Here is a 17,793-nt window from a genome sequence, read left to right as displayed (position 1 = left end):
CTTCTCTACCCTCCTAACCCTGCTGACCCAAGTGCTCTGCTGCGAGGCAGTTGTGTGTGAGGTGTGAACCCTGAGCCTGTGTTGCAAGGGGAAGGAGAGAAGGACACTCACCTAACGACTGCAGGCTGCCTGCCTGCCCCCCACGCCTGTGAGCCCCCATCTTCTAGCAGGCAGCCCTGGGAGCTCCCCTCTCCTCCACAGGCACCCGGAAGAGGAGCCGACGCTCAGAGTTGGGGAGCAAACACCCAGGGCCCGCTGCCCAGGCACAGCATAGTCCAACCTGAACTTAGGTCTGGCCATCTCCTGGCTTTGCCACGTCTCCAGCTCTTTATGCCACGCCTGTCCCCACACTGGAAATGACCCAACCCTCCTGTGGGAAGAAAAAAGGATGCCATTTCCCTAAAGAGTAATGATTGATCAACTAATGAAACCACACAAGTGTGCCTCCAAAACCTTGGTTAATGTTTACACACGTTCTTCTCTGAGGCCAAGAGCCTTTCTTGTGGGTGCACAGCTGCGGATTCCACCACAGAGATTATGCGGAACAGCCTGGGAACATGACTCCTGCTAGGCCCTTACCTGAGCGATTCCTTCCTGGGGCACTCCGTCACCACCCCACCATCGTCACAGCATTGGGCATTCGTTCCATGCTTGGTGCAGAGACTTCAGACCCTCACATGGCTTTATAAAGGGGGCTCTAGAGTGATTCCCACCCTACAGATGAGGAAACAAAGACACAGGGGTGAGGGGGTGAGAGCCTTGTCCCACATGACAAAATCAGGAGCAAAAGAGCCCATATTCATCCAGATTCTTCTTCTTTTTTTTTTTTTTAGAGTCTTGTTTTGTCACCCAGGCTGGAGTGCAGTGGTGCAATCATGGCTCACTGCAGCCTCAACCTCCCAGGCTCAAGTGGTCCTCCCACCTCAGCCTCCTGAGTAGCTGGGACTATGGACATGCAACCACACCTAGCTAATTTTTCATTTTTTGTAGAGACAGGGTCTCACTATGTTACCCAGGTTGGTCTCGAACTCCTGAGCCCAGGCAATCCTCCTGCCTTATCCTCCCAAAGTATTAGGATTATAGGCGTGAGCCACTGCACCCAGCCCACCCAGATTCTTGTTTTGAACCTTTGCTTCCTTTTTTTTTTTCTTTTTTGAGACAGGGTCTTGCTCTGTTGCCCAGGCTGGAGGCAGTGGTGTGATCATGGCTCACTGACAGCCTCAACCTCCCAGCCACAATCAAGCAATCCTCCCATCTCAGTCTCCTGAGTAGCTGGGAGGGACTACAGGCGTGCGCTACCACACCTGGCTAATATTTCATTTTCTTGTGGAGATGGGGTCTCACTGTGTTACCCAGGTTGGTCTCAAATTCCTGAGCTCAAGCGATCCTTACACCTTGGCCTCCCAAAGTGCTGGGACTACAGGCATGAGCCATCGTGCTGGGCTGAACGTCTACTTTTGACTGGTGAGCCTGGCCACCCCTCCCTAGCCCTGATGTGAGCCTCACTCCAGGCTTTGCTTGGCAGCTCCGTGTTGTTTATGGTAAGAGACTCTGGCCCAGAGTGGCCACAAATGTCTCACTGTAGTTCTAGGCCAGGACCAGGCCATGCAGGGATGCTGGGGCGAGAGGGACCCCCAAAGAAGGCAGGCAAAGAGGCAGATGTTTTTGCCTCATGTCACCTGTGGCCTTTGCCCCAGCACTGGTGAGGTGACCATGGACCCTGCCAGGAGATTGGTTTACCAAGCCCAAGGGGATCAGCTTGCTGGGAGATGTCTTCTCTGCCTCCCCAAGACCATCGCCTGGTGCCTGGAGAGCAAGATGGCAAACAATGCACTTTTTTTTTTTTTTCGAGATGGAGTCTCGCTCTGCCACCCTGACTGGAGTTCAGTGGTGTAATCTCGGCTCACTGCAACCTCTGGCTTCTGGTTAAACTGATTCTCCTGCCTCAGCCTCCCTGAGTAGCTGGGACTACGTGCACGCACAACCACGCTCAGCTAATTCTTTTGTATTTTTAGTAGAGACAGCGTTTCACCATGTTGGCCAGGATGGTCTTGATCTCTTGACCTCGTGATCTGCCTGCCTTGGCCTCCCAAAGTGCTGGGATTACAGGCGTGAGCCACTGCACCCAGCCAACTCTGGCACTTTATTAGGTAACTTTAGGTAATAGGTAAGGACCCTTCCTCTGAGCGAATGGAGGGACTTTCATTCCCTGTATTTGCTTCATGAGGAAGGAAGTCTTCCCCCAAACGTGGCTTGGTTGGGTGACGGCCCGGTCTGAATTACAAGCCAGAGGAACTAAGGGTGTCTTGGGACCTGCACTCCTCCCTGACCCCATTTTTTATTACTTCCTTCCTGGTTCACCAGTCACTTTGGCCACCTTTGCTTTTTCTCAAATCCACCAGGAGTATTCCTGCCCCGGGGCCTTTGCACTTTCTGTTCCACAGCCTGGACTGCTGGTCCTCCAGCTCTTCCTTTGGACCCCTTCTTTTCATTATTCAGGACTCAGTCAAATGTCTGCTCCTCAGGGCAGCCTGCTGCTGCCACTACCTCTACCCCTCACCTTAGTCACCTTCTCTGGATCCTGTTCTTCCCTTCGCCCTCATCTTTACAGTCTGAGGTGATCTTCTGTATTTGATTGCCTCTTTATTTTATGGGCACCATAAGAGCATGGTCTTTGTTGGCTTTTGGCTCTATTGTGTTCTCAGTCCTAGAACTATGCCTGGTCCATTGCAGGTGTTCATTAAGCATTTGCTGAGTGAATGAAATAATAATCTAAGGCTGGGCATAGTGGTTCACACCTGTAATCTCAGCACCTTGGGAGGCTTAGCGGGGAGGATCTCTTGAGTCCAGGAGTTCCTGTCCAGCCTGGTCAACATAGAGGGACCTCATCTCTACAAGAAATACAAAAATTAGCCAGGTGTAGTGGTGTGTGCCTGTGGTCCCAGCTACTGGGAGGCTGAGGTGGAAGCATCGCTTGAGCTCGGGTGGAAGAGGCTACAGGGAGCTGTAATCGCACCACTACAATCCAGTCTGGGTGACAGAGCAAGACCCTGTCTCAAAAAATAATAAAAATAAAAATAAATCTAATTTAGTTCTCACAACAAATTTGTGTGGGAGTGGAATAGAATGAAGGTGGTTGCAAATTCTTTGCCGTTCCTCTTAGGGAGAAGGGGAGACTCTCTCCTCAACCTGGGACTCTGGACTGGGCCTGTGACTCACTTTGACCAACCGAATTTGGTGGCAGAAATGAGGCCAGGTGACTTCTGAAGCTACATCTTAGGAAGACTTTCAGCTTCCACCTGGGTTTCTAGGAATACTGTCTTAGGAGAAGCCAGCTGCCATGTGAAAATTTGGACTAGCTTGAGTCAGCCATGCAGTCAGGAACCCCAACCAGCCACGTGGTGCTAGGCGAGTGAGTGCAGATGGCATCTTGCACATTCAGCCTCAGAGTTGGGTGACTGTGACCCCAGCTGCCCCTCATACTGCAGCCATACAAGGGAACACTGCCCAGATAAGCCCAACCATCATCTGGGCATAAGAAATGAATTTAAGCCACCAAGTTTTAGGGTGCTTTGTTACACAACAATGGATAACTTAAAACAAGTAGGAACATCCTCTTCATTTTTCAAGGAAACCAAGGCACTGAAAAGTCAAATGACTTACCCAAGGTCACTTGGTGGAGTGGGCATTCCAGTCTAGATTGTCTGCAAGGCCTGTGCTTTTCATTTCTAGGCTATACCACTCTGAAATTAATTCATATTTGCTTTTCCTTGTGTTTTTTTTTTTTTTTTTCCTTACAATACTGGTAGTCAGTATTAGGTTGAGAGCTGGTCCTGAGAACTTCTTTCCTTCTCACTGTAGATCTTCATAAACAATGAATGGCATGATGCTGTCAGCAGGAAAACATTCCCCACGGTCAATCCGTCCACTGGAGAGGTCATCTGTCAGGTAGCTGAAGGGGACAAGGTGAGAACTGGTGACTTACCTTGGGGCAGGGATGGATTCGTTTTCTATTTTGCATGCTTTTATGTGGCGAAAGCTTCACCATGTATGTGTATTACTTTTACAACTAACAGATACCAATGAAAAATTCCGAGTAAATTAATCAACAGAAATTTCACTGCAGACAACGGTGTTAATTCACTTAGTGTAGAACTATAGACTTGGAAGTGAATTTGTCAAATATCTAATACACTATCTTCTTTCCAGACCTGGAAGTTGAAGGTCAGAGAAGGGAGAGGCACTGTTAGATGGAAACCTTGTTGGGTAGAATGTGGATATCCTAAGAACTAGTTCCTGTGGAGGTTTGAATTGTATAGGCTGTAGGAACCAATCAAAGCTGATAATAATATGTTTAAAATTTTTCAGTTACACTCTTTTTTTTCTTTTGAGATGGAGTCTCGCACTGTCACCCAGGCTGTAGTGCAGTGGCCTGATCTTGGCTCACTGCAGTCTCTGCCTCCTGGGTTGCAGTAATTTTCCTGCCTCAGGCTCCCGAAAAGCTGGGACTATAGGCGGGTCCACCACCACACCCAGCTAATTTTTTTTTGTATTTTTAGTAAAGATGGGATTTCACCATGTTAGTCAGGATGGTCTCGATCTCCTGACCTCATGATCCGCCCGCCTCGGCCTCCCAGAGTGCTGGGATTACAGGCTTGAGCCACCGAGCCTGGCCTCAAATTACACTCAGTAAAAGTATTTTGTGTTTTTGGCCAGGAGCAGTGGCTCAAGCCTATAATCCCAGCACTCTGGGAGGCTGAGGAGGGCAGATTGCTTGAGCCCAGGAGTTAGAAACCAGCCCAGGCAACATAGTGAGACCCCCATCTCTAAAATTAATAAATAAATGGCCGGGTGTGGTGGCTCAGACCTGTAATCCCAGCACTTTGGGAGGCTGAGGTGGGAGGATCACTTGAGCCCAGGAATTTGAGACCAGCCTGGGCAACATAGTGAGACATCATCTCTAAATAAACAAATAAATAAATAATTTTAAAATAAAAGTACAGGGCTTTGCAGGCCCGGGTTGGAGCTGTGGGGCCTCGGTCCTGCGCCTGGCCCAGCCGGGATCCAAAAAAAAGAAAGAAAGAAATTGTCCAGATTCTCATTCCCGTCGGAACTTCAGGAAAGGAGGGGAGGGTCATGTTATTCAGACCCTTGCCAAAATCTGGTGCTCATCAGACAGGGCTCTGCTGGGCTAGGAGCACTAGTTATGGGCAGGTTTTCTGTGCAGCAATGTGCTGACAGCCCTCTGGATGTGTTTGTATTCGGAGTCGGTTATTGCTGAGAAGGCCTGAGTTTTCCAGGAAGGCTTGAGTTTTCCTGTGTTTTCCAGGAAGATGTGGAGAAGGCGGTGAAGGCTGCCCGGGCCGCCTTCCAGCTAGGCTCACCATGGCGCCGCATGGATGCATCACACAGGGGCCGGCTGCTGAACCGCCTGGCTGATCTGATCGAGCGGGACCGGACCTACCTGGCGGTGAGTCCTCAGCCCTTCTCCCCATCAGATCCCACATGGTGAATGGGCCTGCAGCATCCTGTGAACAGCCGGGGCCACACTGCTGACATGGGCCTGATGGGAATGGTGTAGGCTGGACACCTTTGGGCGGCACCTCTGTTCTAGCCAGAGGAGCCTTTCACTATCTCCTTTGTTTTGTTTTTTGTTTTGTTTTGTTTTGTTTTTGAGACAGAGTCTCATTCTGTTGCCCAGCCTGGAGTGCAGTGGCATGATCTTGGCTCACTGCAACCTCTGCCTCCTGGGTTCAAGCGATTCTCCTGCCTCAGCCTTCCAAGTAGTTGGGACTATAGGCATGCACCACCACGCCCGGCTAAATTTTTTGTATTTTTAGTAGAGAGGGGTTTCACCATGTTGGTCAGGCCGGTCTTGAACTCCTGACCTCAAATGATCAGCCCACCTTGGCTTCCCAAATTGCTGAGATTACAGGCATGAGCCACTGTGCCCATCCTCAGTGTCTCCTTTGATGTGGCGGATTTGGCTAAGCAAGAAGGATCTAGGGGAGGGGAGAGTAGCTGTGTCAGGGAGAGAGACCCCTGGGAATGGACACCTCTCCCTGGGCCCCTCCATGGCAGGCCTTCCCCCTGGCTGCAAGAGGAGAAGAAACCAGGAGGCAATCTCCTCCCAGCCCCAATCAACTCTGCACACAGCAATGAGAGTGAACCTTCCAGAAGGCAGATTATACCATGGCACGTGGTATCCTTAGGATAAAATCCTCAACATGGTCTGTAAGACCCAGCCTGCAACATGGAGAGACCTCATCTCTACAAAAAGTTAAAAAACTAGCTGGGTATGGTGGCACATGCCTGTAGTCCTAGCTACTTGGGAGGCTGAGGCAGGAGGATTGCTTGAGCCCAGGAGTTCAAGGCTGCAGTGAGCTGTGATGGTGCCACTGCACTCCAGCTTGGGTGACAGAGTGAGATTCTGTCTCAAGAAAAAAAACAACCCAGCCTGTTCTGGTTCCATTGTCTGAGTCATGCTGGACTACGGTCCTCACATTCACATGTGCTCCTGAGCTTGTGCTCGCATGCTTGACTGCCAAGCCTCTTTGAGCATCAGGGCTTGCACCTGCCTGGGATGCTCTTTGCCCATCACCATCCATACTATCCCCTTTGCCCAGTTGCCCCCTGCATATCCTTCAGGTTCTAGCCTAAAGGATTCATCTCTGGCTAATATTTCTAGACAGGGCTGGGTAGCCTGACTCCCTGCACTAGCATTCTTTTTTTTTTTTTTGAGATGGAGTCTTGCTCTTCACCCAAGCTGGAGTGTAGTGGCACGATCTTGGCTCAGTGCAACCTCTGCCTCCCAAGTTCAAGCAGTTTGCCTGCCTCAGCCTCCCCAGTAGCTGGGATTACAGGTGTGTACCACCATGCCTAGCTAATTTCGTATTTTCAATAGAGTCAGGGTTTCACCATGTTGGCCAGGCTGGTCTCGAACACCTGACCTCAAGCGACCCACCTGCTTCGGTCTCCCAAAGTGCTGGGGTTGTAGGTGTGAGTCACTGTGTTCAGCCTCTAGCACTCTTAACATGTGTGACTGAGGACTTGTGTCATTATGCATGATCTCTTTGCTCTGTAAGCTCCATTCTGGTCTCTATCCCAGCACCTGGATCTGACAGAGAGCAGATGCTAAAAGAGTGTGTTTGTGAAATGACTGAGTGAGAAGTTGCTGCCTCATCCTGCCTGGCCCCCTTCCTCCTCCTCCCTGCCTTTGGAGACACCATGGCAATAGTCTAGAAATGCCAGTGACATTTGGTGGCACAAAGGAGACTCTCACCCTGGGCTTGCACCAGCCCTTCTCAGTCCCAGCCTTGCCACCCTCTGTCAGCCTTTATTTTCCTCTCAGTCCTGCACCCATGTCTCTACTGACCTTGTTCTTTTCTCAGGCCTTGGAGACCCTGGACAATGGCAAGCCCTATGTCATCTCCTACCTGGTGGATTTGGACATGGTCCTCAAATGTCTCAGGTACGGGCTCCGCTTTCCTGTTCTTTGTTCTGGCTGGAAAAGGGGAGGCAATGTTGTTAGGAGGTAAAAATTAAATCACAAAAATTCAAAAGGGACTGGCACATTATCTCATGTCTATAATCCCAGTACTTTGGGAGGCTGAGCCAGGCGGATTACATCAAGAGGTCAAGAGTTTGAGACCAGCCTGGCCAACATGGTGAAACCCTGTCTTTACTAAAAATATAAAAATTAGCCGGGCATAGTGGCTCACGCCTGTGATATGGAAGTTGCAGTAAGCCAAGATCATGCTACTGCACTCTAGCCTAGGCAACAGAGTGAGACTCTGTCTCGAAACAAACAAACAAAAATTACAGAAATTCAAAAGGATCACAGGAGTTAGAGACACCTACTCCATTTAGACTCTAGTTCATGGGAAAATCCCTCAATATCACAAATTGTGACTTAGTCATAAATGTTTTCTCTTTCTTCTTGAGTCACTTTTGGTACTTTCTGTGTTACTTGGAATGTGTCCATTTTATCAAGGTTATCTAATTTGTTGGTGTATGATTATTCACAGTATTCTCCTGTAATCCTTTTTATCTCTGTAACATCTGTAGTGATGTCGCCACCATTTTTCGTTATTTGGTTTTTCTGTCTGTTTCTTAGTCTAGCTAAAGGTTTGTCCATTTTGTGAATGTTTTGTTTTGTTTTTTGAGACAGAGTCTCGCTCTGTTGCCAGGCTGGAGTGCAGTGGCACGATCCTGGCACACTGCAACCTCTGCCTCCCAGGTTCAAGCGATTCTTCTGCCTCAGCTTCCTGAGTAGCTGGGACTACAGGCACACACCTCCACGCCCAGCTAATTTTTGTATTTTTTAGTAGACACGGGGTTTCACCATGTTGACCAGGATGGTCTTGATCTCTTGACCTTGTGATCCCCCCCCACCCGCCTCGGCCTCCCAGAGTGCTGGAATTACAGGCGTGGGCCACACCCAGCCCCGTGAATGTTTTCAAAGAACCAAACTTTTGGTTTTGTTGATTTTTATTGTTTGTCTATTCAAGAAGTATTCTCTTTCATCTATCTCTGTTTCAGTCTTTATTATTTCCTTCCTTTTACTAGCTCTGGGTTTAGTTTAATCATAAATGTTTTATTGATTAATTGATTGATATTTAATTTTTTTTTTTTTGAGGCAGGGTCTCACTCTGTTTCCCAGGCTAGAGTACAGTGGTAGCTCACTGCAGCCTTGAACTCCTGGGCTCAAGCAGTCCTCCCACCTCAGTCTCCTGAGTAGCTGAGACCACAGGCGTGCACTACCATGCCTGGCTACTTTTTAAATTTTTTGTAGAGATGGAGGGTCTTGCTATGTTGCCCAGGCTAGTTTTGGACTCTTGGGCTTAAGCAGTCCTCCCACCTTGGTCTCCCAAAGTGCTGGGATTACAGGCATGAGTCACCAAGCCCAGCAATCATGAACATTTCAATGACCAAGAGCTTTGTTAGAGCTTTCATGTTGCAGCTGCCAGAAATTCACTGAGGCCGGGCACAGTGGCTCGCACTTGTAATCCCAGCAATTTGGGAGGCTGAGGTGGGTGGATCATTTGAGGTCAGGAGTCCAAGACCAGTCTGCCCAACACGGTGAAACCCCATCTGTATTAAAAATGCAAAAATTAACCAGGCAGTTGTGGTGCGTGCCTGTTATCCTAGCTACTCGGGAGGCTGAGGCATGAGAATTGCTTGAACCCAGGAAGCAGAGGTTGCATTGAACCAAGATCATGCCATTGCACTCCAGTCTGGGTGACAGAGCAAGACTCCATCTCAATAAATAAATAAATAAATAAATAAATAAATTCACTGAGCCCAACTTAGACAATAGAGTCCAGGAGTCTCTAATGTAAAAGGCCATTGAGTCTCACTCACCTCCCTGCTTGCTTCATTCTCAGCTACACTGGCTTTGAGGGTCAGTTTTTATGTTGAGACTTGGCAGCCCACACCACCTGGGCTTGCATCTCCATGCCTGATTACAGCCAGGCTAAGCTGTCATCTTTTAGTTGTAATGCCTCCCCCTTCCTGGGGGAGGACCCTGAGTGGCTGGCCTTGAGCCTGGCCAGCTGTGGCCAGGGGTGGATAGATCATTTGTGTATATAATGGCTTGTCTCCCTATGACATGTAAACAGAGGTGGTAGGGAGGAAGCGGTGCCAGAAGAGTAGAGGTTGGACAAGAAAACAGTCGGTATCCTTCACAACAGGGACACACATTCGGGGCAATCACGCCTCCCCGGGGACACTGGGCAATGTCTAGAGACGTTTTTGGCAGCCTTGACTGTGAGGGAAGGGTGCTACTGGCATCTAGTGGGTAGAGGTCAGAGATGCCACTCAACATCATACGGCACCCAGGACAGTCCCACAACAAAAAATTCTCCAGCCCCAAATGTCAGCAGTGCCAAGCTGAGAAACTCTTCTGCAAGGACACCCCAGAGACAGCAGCCTGATACATCTCAGTTGGAGCCATACGCCTGCCTGAATTTTGGCATTCTGCTTTTGTGCTGATGAAGTAACTGTTCTGGGGCTTGCAAAACACATGTCATGTAGACTGTGTTTGTATAGATCTGGGCTAGGGAAGCTGCAGTGCCTGGACTTGCATAGATTGGCAATCCCCTGGCTGGCTTTCTTCCAGGGTCACAAACCCGTGTTCAAACCCAGATCACTAGCCAGATGCTAATAGCTCATGCCTGTAATCCCAGGACTTTGAGTGGTCAAGGCAAGAGGACTGCTTGAGCCCAAGAGTTCGAGAGCAGCCTGGGCAACATGAGGAGACTCCCATCTCTACAAAAAATTTAAAAACATTAGCCAGGCATGGTGACGTGTGCCTGTAGTCTCAGCTACTGAGGAGGCTAAGGTGGGAGGATCATTTGAGCCCAGGAGGTCAAGGCTGTTATGATTGTGCCACTGCACTCCAGCCTGGGCAACTGAGCAAGACCCTATTTCTTTTCTTGTTTTTTGAGATGGAGTCTCGCTCTGTCACCCAGACTGGACTGGAGTGCAGTGGTGAGATCTCTGCCCGCTGCAACTTCCGCCTCCCAGGTTCAAGCGATTCTTCTGCCTCAGCCTTCAGAGTAACTGGGACTACAGGCACATACCACCATGCCCGGCTAATTTTTGCATTTTTAGTAGGGGGAGAGTTTCATCGTATTGGCCAGACTGGTCTCGAACTCCTGATCTCGTGATCTGCCCACCTCGGCCTCCCAAAGTGCTGGGATTAAAGGCATGAGCCACCACGCCCGCCAAGACCCTGTTTCGTAAAAAAAAAAAAAAAAAAAAGAAAGAAAAAAATTTTAATTCCTGGGCATGAGCCCCAGAGAGTGGGATTGAGTAGACTGGAAGTGGACTCCTGGGATCTGGTGTTTTTTACAAGCACCCCAGGTGATTCTGAGGTTTAGGGGTTAGCTACCTAGAGTAGATTATCGTGACATTAGCAGTCATTTATCTTTCTCTGAATAAACCAAAAGCAAGGGCAGTTATCAGAAAGACCCAGCTGGACCAGTTTGAGTCTTCTCTTTCTGCCAGGGTTTGCAGAGGTCCCTGACAATCACTGATTTAAGCCTGAGTGTTTCTTTTTTCAAAGGTATTATGCCGGCTGGGCTGATAAGTACCATGGGAAAACCATTCCTATTGACGGAGACTTCTTCAGCTACACCCGCCATGAACCTGTGGGGGTGTGTGGGCAGATCATTCCGGTGAGCCCAGCCTCCCTGGAAGTTCTTCAGGGCACCCTGAGATTTGGCAGTCTTTGCCAGGCTCATTACAGAGGTTCTGAGGGTGGTGTCAGAAGGCAGCCTGGGTGGTGGGTAAGAAGATGGACTCTGACAAAGCCAACCCGGTTTGAGTCTGAGCCCTGCCACTCATGAATTCTGTAACCTTGGGCAAGTTACTTATCCCCCAAACATCAGTTTCCCCATCTGGAAAGTGGAAATGAACATAGTGCCTGTCTTAGGGAGGTGACAATTAGGACATAAAAGCATGAATAAATGTGAGTCTCTGTCATCCTCATGCACCACCAGCCTCGTCCATCCATCTTAAAACCACGATGGATGGAGTTAGGGGAGGACATGCAGGGTTCAGAGAATCGGTGCTGCTTCTGTCCTCTGGGTGTGCCACCTTCTGGTACCTGGTGTAGTTAGCTGAGGAAGCTTGGATTTTGAGGGCAGCTGTTGTTTGTTGCAGTGGAATTTTCCACTCCTGATGCAAGCGTGGAAGCTGGGCCCAGCCTTGGCGACTGGAAACGTGGTTGTGATGAAGGTAGCTGAGCAGACGCCCCTTACTGCCCTCTATGTGGCCAACCTGATCAAGGAGGTGCGTGACTTGTCCTGGTCTTAACCTCTAAATGCTCTTGTTGAGGCTTGTTCTAAAGGAGTTCTAAGGAGGGTCTCAGGGGTCCCTAAACAGGGAGGGGCGTTTGTGGAGTCCCTCCATCATCATGTGAACCAGAGTGGCTCCCTCTTACCTGTTTTTCACATTGGACTTCACTGCAAGATCCCCTTTGAAGAATTAAAAATATTGCTCTAGGCCAGGCTTGGTGGCTCACACCTGTAATCCCAACACTTTGGGAGGCCAAGGCAGGAGGATTGCTTGAGCCCAGGAGTTTGAGACCAGCCTGGGCAACATAGCAAGACCCCATCTCTAAAAAAAATTAAGAATCAGCTGGGTGTGGTGGCATGCACCTGTAGTCCCAACTACTTGGGAGTTTGAGGCAGGAGGATCACTTGACCCCAGCAGTTTGAGGCTGCAGTGAGCTATGATTGCACCACTGCATTCCAGCCTGGGTGCCAGAGAGAGACTCTATCTCAAAAAACAAACAAAACCCACTATTGTTCTAAGTGAATGCTGTCAGGGGAGGGGCAAAGACGCAGGGAACCCCAGGGAACTGGCTCCTTCTCTGTTCCATTAGGAATTCCCATGTGGTACCCCATAAAACTGGATTCTGTACTCATGTGTCCTTGGCAGACTGTCCTACCCTCTCTGAGAAAGGATGTGTCTTCCCTGGTCGGGCCCTTCTGAACAGGAGGGTGACTCCCAATGTCCCCTGGCTGTTTGCTCACAGGCCGGCTTTCCCCCTGGTGTGGTTAACATTGTTCCTGGATTTGGCCCTACTGCCGGGGCTGCTATTGCCTCCCATGAGGATGTGGACAAAGTGGCATTCACAGGCTCCACTGAGGTAAGGTGACCCTGGCCTCAGGCTTGCAAGTTCCCCCTGTCCTCAGTGGACGACACGCTCAAGATGAGCTTCTGGGTGTCAAGTGGAGGTCTCTTCCTCCAGGACTTGCCTCTGCAGAGCTCAGGCGAGAAACCTGTAGGTACCAGGAGGGGTGGGGCAGGGTTGAGCCCTTCGTGGTCTGGTTGTCTCACACTAGCTGCCCTTGGGAGGGGTTGGTGTCCCATGTGGACTAAGGAGGCCAGGCCCCACCAGGCTCCACATAGCCCAAAGCTGACCGCCTGCCCCAAAGCAAATCACCCTGGCCAGGTCAGACTCCTTGACCAGGACTGCCATTGTGGTTAAAAATTAGCCCTGTGTGGTACCGTGTGTGTTGGGCCCCACCTACTCGGAAGGCTGAGGCAGGAGGTTTGCCAGAGCCTGAGCGGTCAAGGCTGCAGTGAGCTGAGATCACGCTACTGCACTCCAGCCTGGGTGACAGAGCGAGACCCTGCCCCCCGCTCCCCCCCTAAAAAAAAGTGAACGTCTATTTGGTGAAATTCTCTAGGTCTCTTGTGGTCCAGTTGCTCGCTCAAGGCATGGGGTCCCTGTTCTGTGTCTCTAGAGCGCTGGGCTCTTTCTCCCCACACTGAGAGCTCCTTCCTCTCTCTGTGTCCCCACAGACTGGCCGCCTAATCCAGGTAGCTGCCGGGAGTAGCAACCTCAAGAGAGTGACCCTGGAGCTAGGAGGGAAGAGCCCCAATATCATCATGTCAGATGCCGACAGTGAGTTTCTGGCGGGGGGAGGCTGGCCACCTGTGCTGTGGTTCTGCCCAATCCTGTCGCCCCAGTGCCCAGTGGCATTGCTGTCTCTCAGTCCTCAGGATAAGACGCCAGTGCTGGCCCATGTGGCCTGGCCTCGGCCTGTCCCCAGCCTCTCCCTGGCTGCTCTCTGCATCATCAGGCCAAGCCACGCCCCTGCTGTCTGACTCATCCACTTGCCACCATCAGGCCCTTTGTCCTGGTGGGTGGTAGGCTCCCAGATCGCCCCTCTTCTCCCTGTGTCTGTCTCTGGCACCCAGCAGGCACCAACCCTGACAGGGGTGAGAACAGGCTCCTTTGGGCAGATGGCCACCGGGGCCAGGGTCCTCCTCCTCTTCTCACTGTTGCTTTTCTGTCCCCTGCCTGCTTCCCACAGTGGACTGGGCCGTGGAGCAGGCCCACTTTGCCCTGTTCTTCAACCAGGGCCAGTGCTGCTGTGCCGGCTCCCGGACCTTCGTGCAAGAGGACATCTATGATGAGTTTGTGGAGCGGAGCGTTGCCCGGGCCAAGTCTCGGGTGGTCGGGAACCCCTTTGACAGTAAGACCGAGCAGGGGCCGCAGGTGAGCCGGGCAGTGCAGCAGGGTCTGGGTGTCCAGAGCCAGCATGAGAAGCAGATAGGGCATCAGGCTTGGATCAGGTGGGACTCGGTTCAGGTCTCAGCTCTGCCATGCAGCAGCTGTGTGCCCCTGGGAAGCTGTGTTACTTCCCTCAGCCTCCATTTCCCCATCCCGGAGCCTGCCCTGCCTTATTCACAGGGTGACTGTGATGTGGAAATTGCACATATGTAACAAATACCAAGAGTGTATGCAAAAGGGAGTGTGTGTTTCCCAGACCTTGGTCATCAATAGAAATATATCCACCAGAAGATACACAGCCCTGTGAACTGTGGTGTCTGAGAGCCATGGTATGGGTAGTGTGTAGGGACTTGATTTCACTTCATGTTTTGAGCTGCTTGATTTTATTTACCTGCTTAATTTTTAGAGATAAAGTCTCACTTTGTTGCCCAGGCTAGAGTGCAGTGATGCAATCATACCTCACTGCAGCCTCTAACTCCTGGGCTCAAACAGTCCTCCTGCCTTGGCCTCTCAAAGTGCTGGGATTACAGACATGAACCACTGCACCGAGCCTGGATTTTACTTTTGAGCAGCTTTAGGTTATAGAAAAATCGAGCTGAACGTACAGATGGTACCCATATATTCCTCTGCACCTCCCTCCTCCCCCAGTTTCCCCTTATATTCATATCCTGCATGAGTGTAGTCCATCCGTTAGTACTGATGAGCCAATGCTGGTATCTTATTATTAACCTAAGTCTGTAGTGCACATTTGGGATCGCTTTTTGTGTGTGTGTCTTTTTTTTTTTTAAATGGAGACAGAGTCTTGCTCTGTCTCCCAGACTGGAGTGCAGTGGCGTGATCTTGGCTCACGCCTCCTGGGTTCAAGCAATTCTTGTGCCTCAGCCTTCTGAGTAGCTGGGACTACAGGTAAGCACTACCACGACTGGCTCATTTTTTGTATTTTAGTAGAGACAGGGTTTTACTATGCCCATGCTGGTTTTGAACTCCTGACCTCAGGCAATCTGCCTGCCTCGGCCTCCCAAAGTGCTAAGATTACAGGCGTGAGCCACCGTTCCTGGCCTCGGGGTCATTTTCCTCCCCTGAGCTCTGGCAACCACTGATCTTTTTATTGTGTCTATAGTGTTGCCTTTTCCAGATTGTCTTATAGGAATCATACAGTAGGTAGCCTTCTCAGACTGGCTTCTTTCTTTTGGCAGTTTGCATTTCTGGTTCCTCAGTGAGGAGCCATGGCCATGTCTGAGAATGGGATGGCCTTGCCATGGGACACGGTTATGTGCCCAACATCTCCCTCTTTGATTTTTTTGGAGACAGGGTCTTTTTCTATTGCCCAGGCTGGAATGCAGTGGGGTGATCATGGCTTTCTGGCCTCAAGTAATCCTCCTGCCTCAGCCTCCCAAGTAGCTGGGACTACAGGACTATAGGCACACGTCACCACATTTTTTTTTTTTTGAGATGGAGTCTTGCTTTATGGCCCATGCTGGAGTGCAGTGATACAATCTCAGCTCACTGCAACCCCTGCCTTCTAGGTTCAAGTGATTCTCCTGCCTCAGCCTCCTGAGTAGCTGGGATTACAGGTGCACATCACCATGACCACTGATTTTTGTATTTTTAGTAGAGATGGGGTTTCACCATATTGGCTAGGCTTTTCTCTAACTCCTGACCTCATGATCCACCCGCCTTGGCCTCCCAAAGTGCTGGGATTACAGGCATGAGCCACTGTGCCTGGCCAATATTCATATTTTTTTGTAGAGATGGGGTCTCACTATGTTACCCAGGCTGGTCTTGAATTCATGGGCTCCAGTGATCCTCCCACCTCAGCCTCCCAGAGTCCTGGGATTGCAGGTGTGAGCCACCATTCCTGGTCTCCATCTCTATCTTTAATAGCTTTAATGAGATACAATTCACATAGCATAAAATGCACTATTTTAATGTACAATTTAGTGATTTTTAGTATATTCACACATTGTGCAACCATCACAACTAATTCTATAATGTTGTCATCATCTCCCCAAAATACCCTGTACCCATTAGCAGTCACTCCCCATTCCTCCCCCAACCAGGCCCAGGCAGCCACCCATCTATGTTCTGCCTATAGATTTATCTACTGTGGACATTTTATACAAATGGAATCCTACACTTTATGGTTCTTTTTTTTTTTTTTTTTTGAGACAGAGTTTCGCTCTTGTTACCCAGGCTGGAGTGCAATGGCACGATCTCGGCTCACCGCAACCTCCGCCTCCTGGGTTCAAGCAATTCTCCTGCCTCAGCCTCCTGAGTAGCTGGGATTACAGGCATGCACCACCATGCCCAGCTAATTTTTTGTATCTTTAGTAGAGACGGGGTTTCACCATGTTGACCAGGATGGTCTTGATCTCTTGACCTCGTGATCCACCCGCCTCGGCCTCCCAAAGTGCTGGGATTACAAGCGTGAGCCACCGCGCCCGGCCACTCTATGGTTCTTTATGTCTGTCTTCTTCCACCTAGCATGTTTTCAAGGTTCATCCATGTTGTAACAAGAATGTATCAGAACATAAAAGGCCAAGTAGTATTCTATCGTGTAGATAGACCACATTTAAAATTTTCCATTAATCTGTTGACCGACACTTGGGTTGTTTCCACCTTTTGGTTACTGTGAATAGTGCAGCTAGGAACACTAACATTTCTTTCTTTCTTTTGAGAAGGAGTCTTGTTCTCTCATGCGGGCTGCAGTGCAGTGGTGCCATCTTGGCCCACTGCAGCCTCTACCTCCCGGGTTCAAGCAATTCTTCTGTCTCAGATTCCTGAGTAGCTAGGACTACAGGTGCCCACCACTGTGCCCTGCTAATTTTTGTATTTTTAGTAGAGATGGGGTTTCACCATGTTGATCAGGCTGGTCTCGAACTCCTGACCTCAGGTAATCCACCGCCTCAGCCTCCCAAAGTGCTGAGATTACAGGCATGAGCCACCATGCCCATCCTAACATTTCTTTTTGTCTCATTTATCTTTGTGGCTCATTATTAAGGTAATATAAACTTGCATGAAAAAATTTAATGAGAAAGTGTTTAAGCTATGTGTGGCAGCTCACATCTGTAACCACAACACTGGGAGGCCAAGGCAGGAGGATCTCTTGAGCCCAGGATTTCAAGATCAGCCTGGGCACTACAGCAAGACCTCATCTCTACTAAAAAAAAGCAAATCATGACCAGCCTGGCCAATGTGGTGAAACCTTGTCTCTACTAAAAATACAAAAATTAACGGGGCATGATGGCGGCCACCTGTAATCCCAGCTACTTGGGAGGCTGAAGCAGGAGAATCACTTAAACCCGAGGTGGAGGTTGTGGTGAGCGGAGATCACGCCACTGCATTCTAGCCTGGTCAACAGAGTGAAACTTCATCTCAAAAAAAAAAAAAATTAGCCGGGAGCAGTGGCTCATGCCTGTAATCCCAGCACTTTGGGAGGCCGAGGCAGTCAGATCACCTGAGGTCGGAAGTTCAAGACCAGCCTGACCAACATGGAGAAACCCTGTATCTACTAAAAATACAAAATTAGCCAGGCGTGGTGGCGCATGCCTGTAATTCCAGCTACTCAGGAGGCTGAGACAGGAGAATCACTTGAACCCGGGAGACAGAGATTGTGGTGAGCCAAAACCATGCCAGTGCACTCCAGCCTGGGCAACAAGGGTGAAACTCTGTCTCTAAATAAACAAATAAGTTTTAAAAATTAAAAATTAAATTTAAAAAAGCAAAAAAATATTAGCCAGACGTAGTGATGTGTGACTATA

At 49.7% G+C, this 17,793-nt stretch overlaps 1 protein-coding gene across 1 annotated transcript in view; it reads left to right on the top strand.

Moving 5' to 3' along the window:
* Positions 1–17,793, top strand: part of ALDH2 (aldehyde dehydrogenase 2 family member) — a 43,677-nt gene that overhangs the window by 12,201 nt on the left and 13,683 nt on the right. The window contains exons 2-9 of the mRNA XM_064379838.1: positions 3,862–3,966; positions 5,330–5,470; positions 7,392–7,471; positions 11,069–11,180; positions 11,668–11,796; positions 12,545–12,658; positions 13,318–13,420; positions 13,833–14,017. Of these exons, the coding sequence (XP_064235908.1) occupies positions 3,862–3,966; positions 5,330–5,470; positions 7,392–7,471; positions 11,069–11,180; positions 11,668–11,796; positions 12,545–12,658; positions 13,318–13,420; positions 13,833–14,017 (969 nt within the window). The remainder of the gene's footprint in view (positions 1–3,861; positions 3,967–5,329; positions 5,471–7,391; positions 7,472–11,068; positions 11,181–11,667; positions 11,797–12,544; positions 12,659–13,317; positions 13,421–13,832; positions 14,018–17,793) is intronic.

The sequence above is a fragment of the Aotus nancymaae genome, unplaced genomic scaffold, assembly GCF_030222135.1.
Source record: "Aotus nancymaae isolate 86718 unplaced genomic scaffold, 86718_ANA_hifiasm-v0.15.2.pri h1tg000021l, whole genome shotgun sequence".
NCBI lineage: Eukaryota > Metazoa > Chordata > Mammalia > Primates > Aotidae > Aotus > Aotus nancymaae.
Note: the sequence above shows the minus strand (reverse complement) of the source record. Positions and strands in the feature narration are given on the sequence as shown.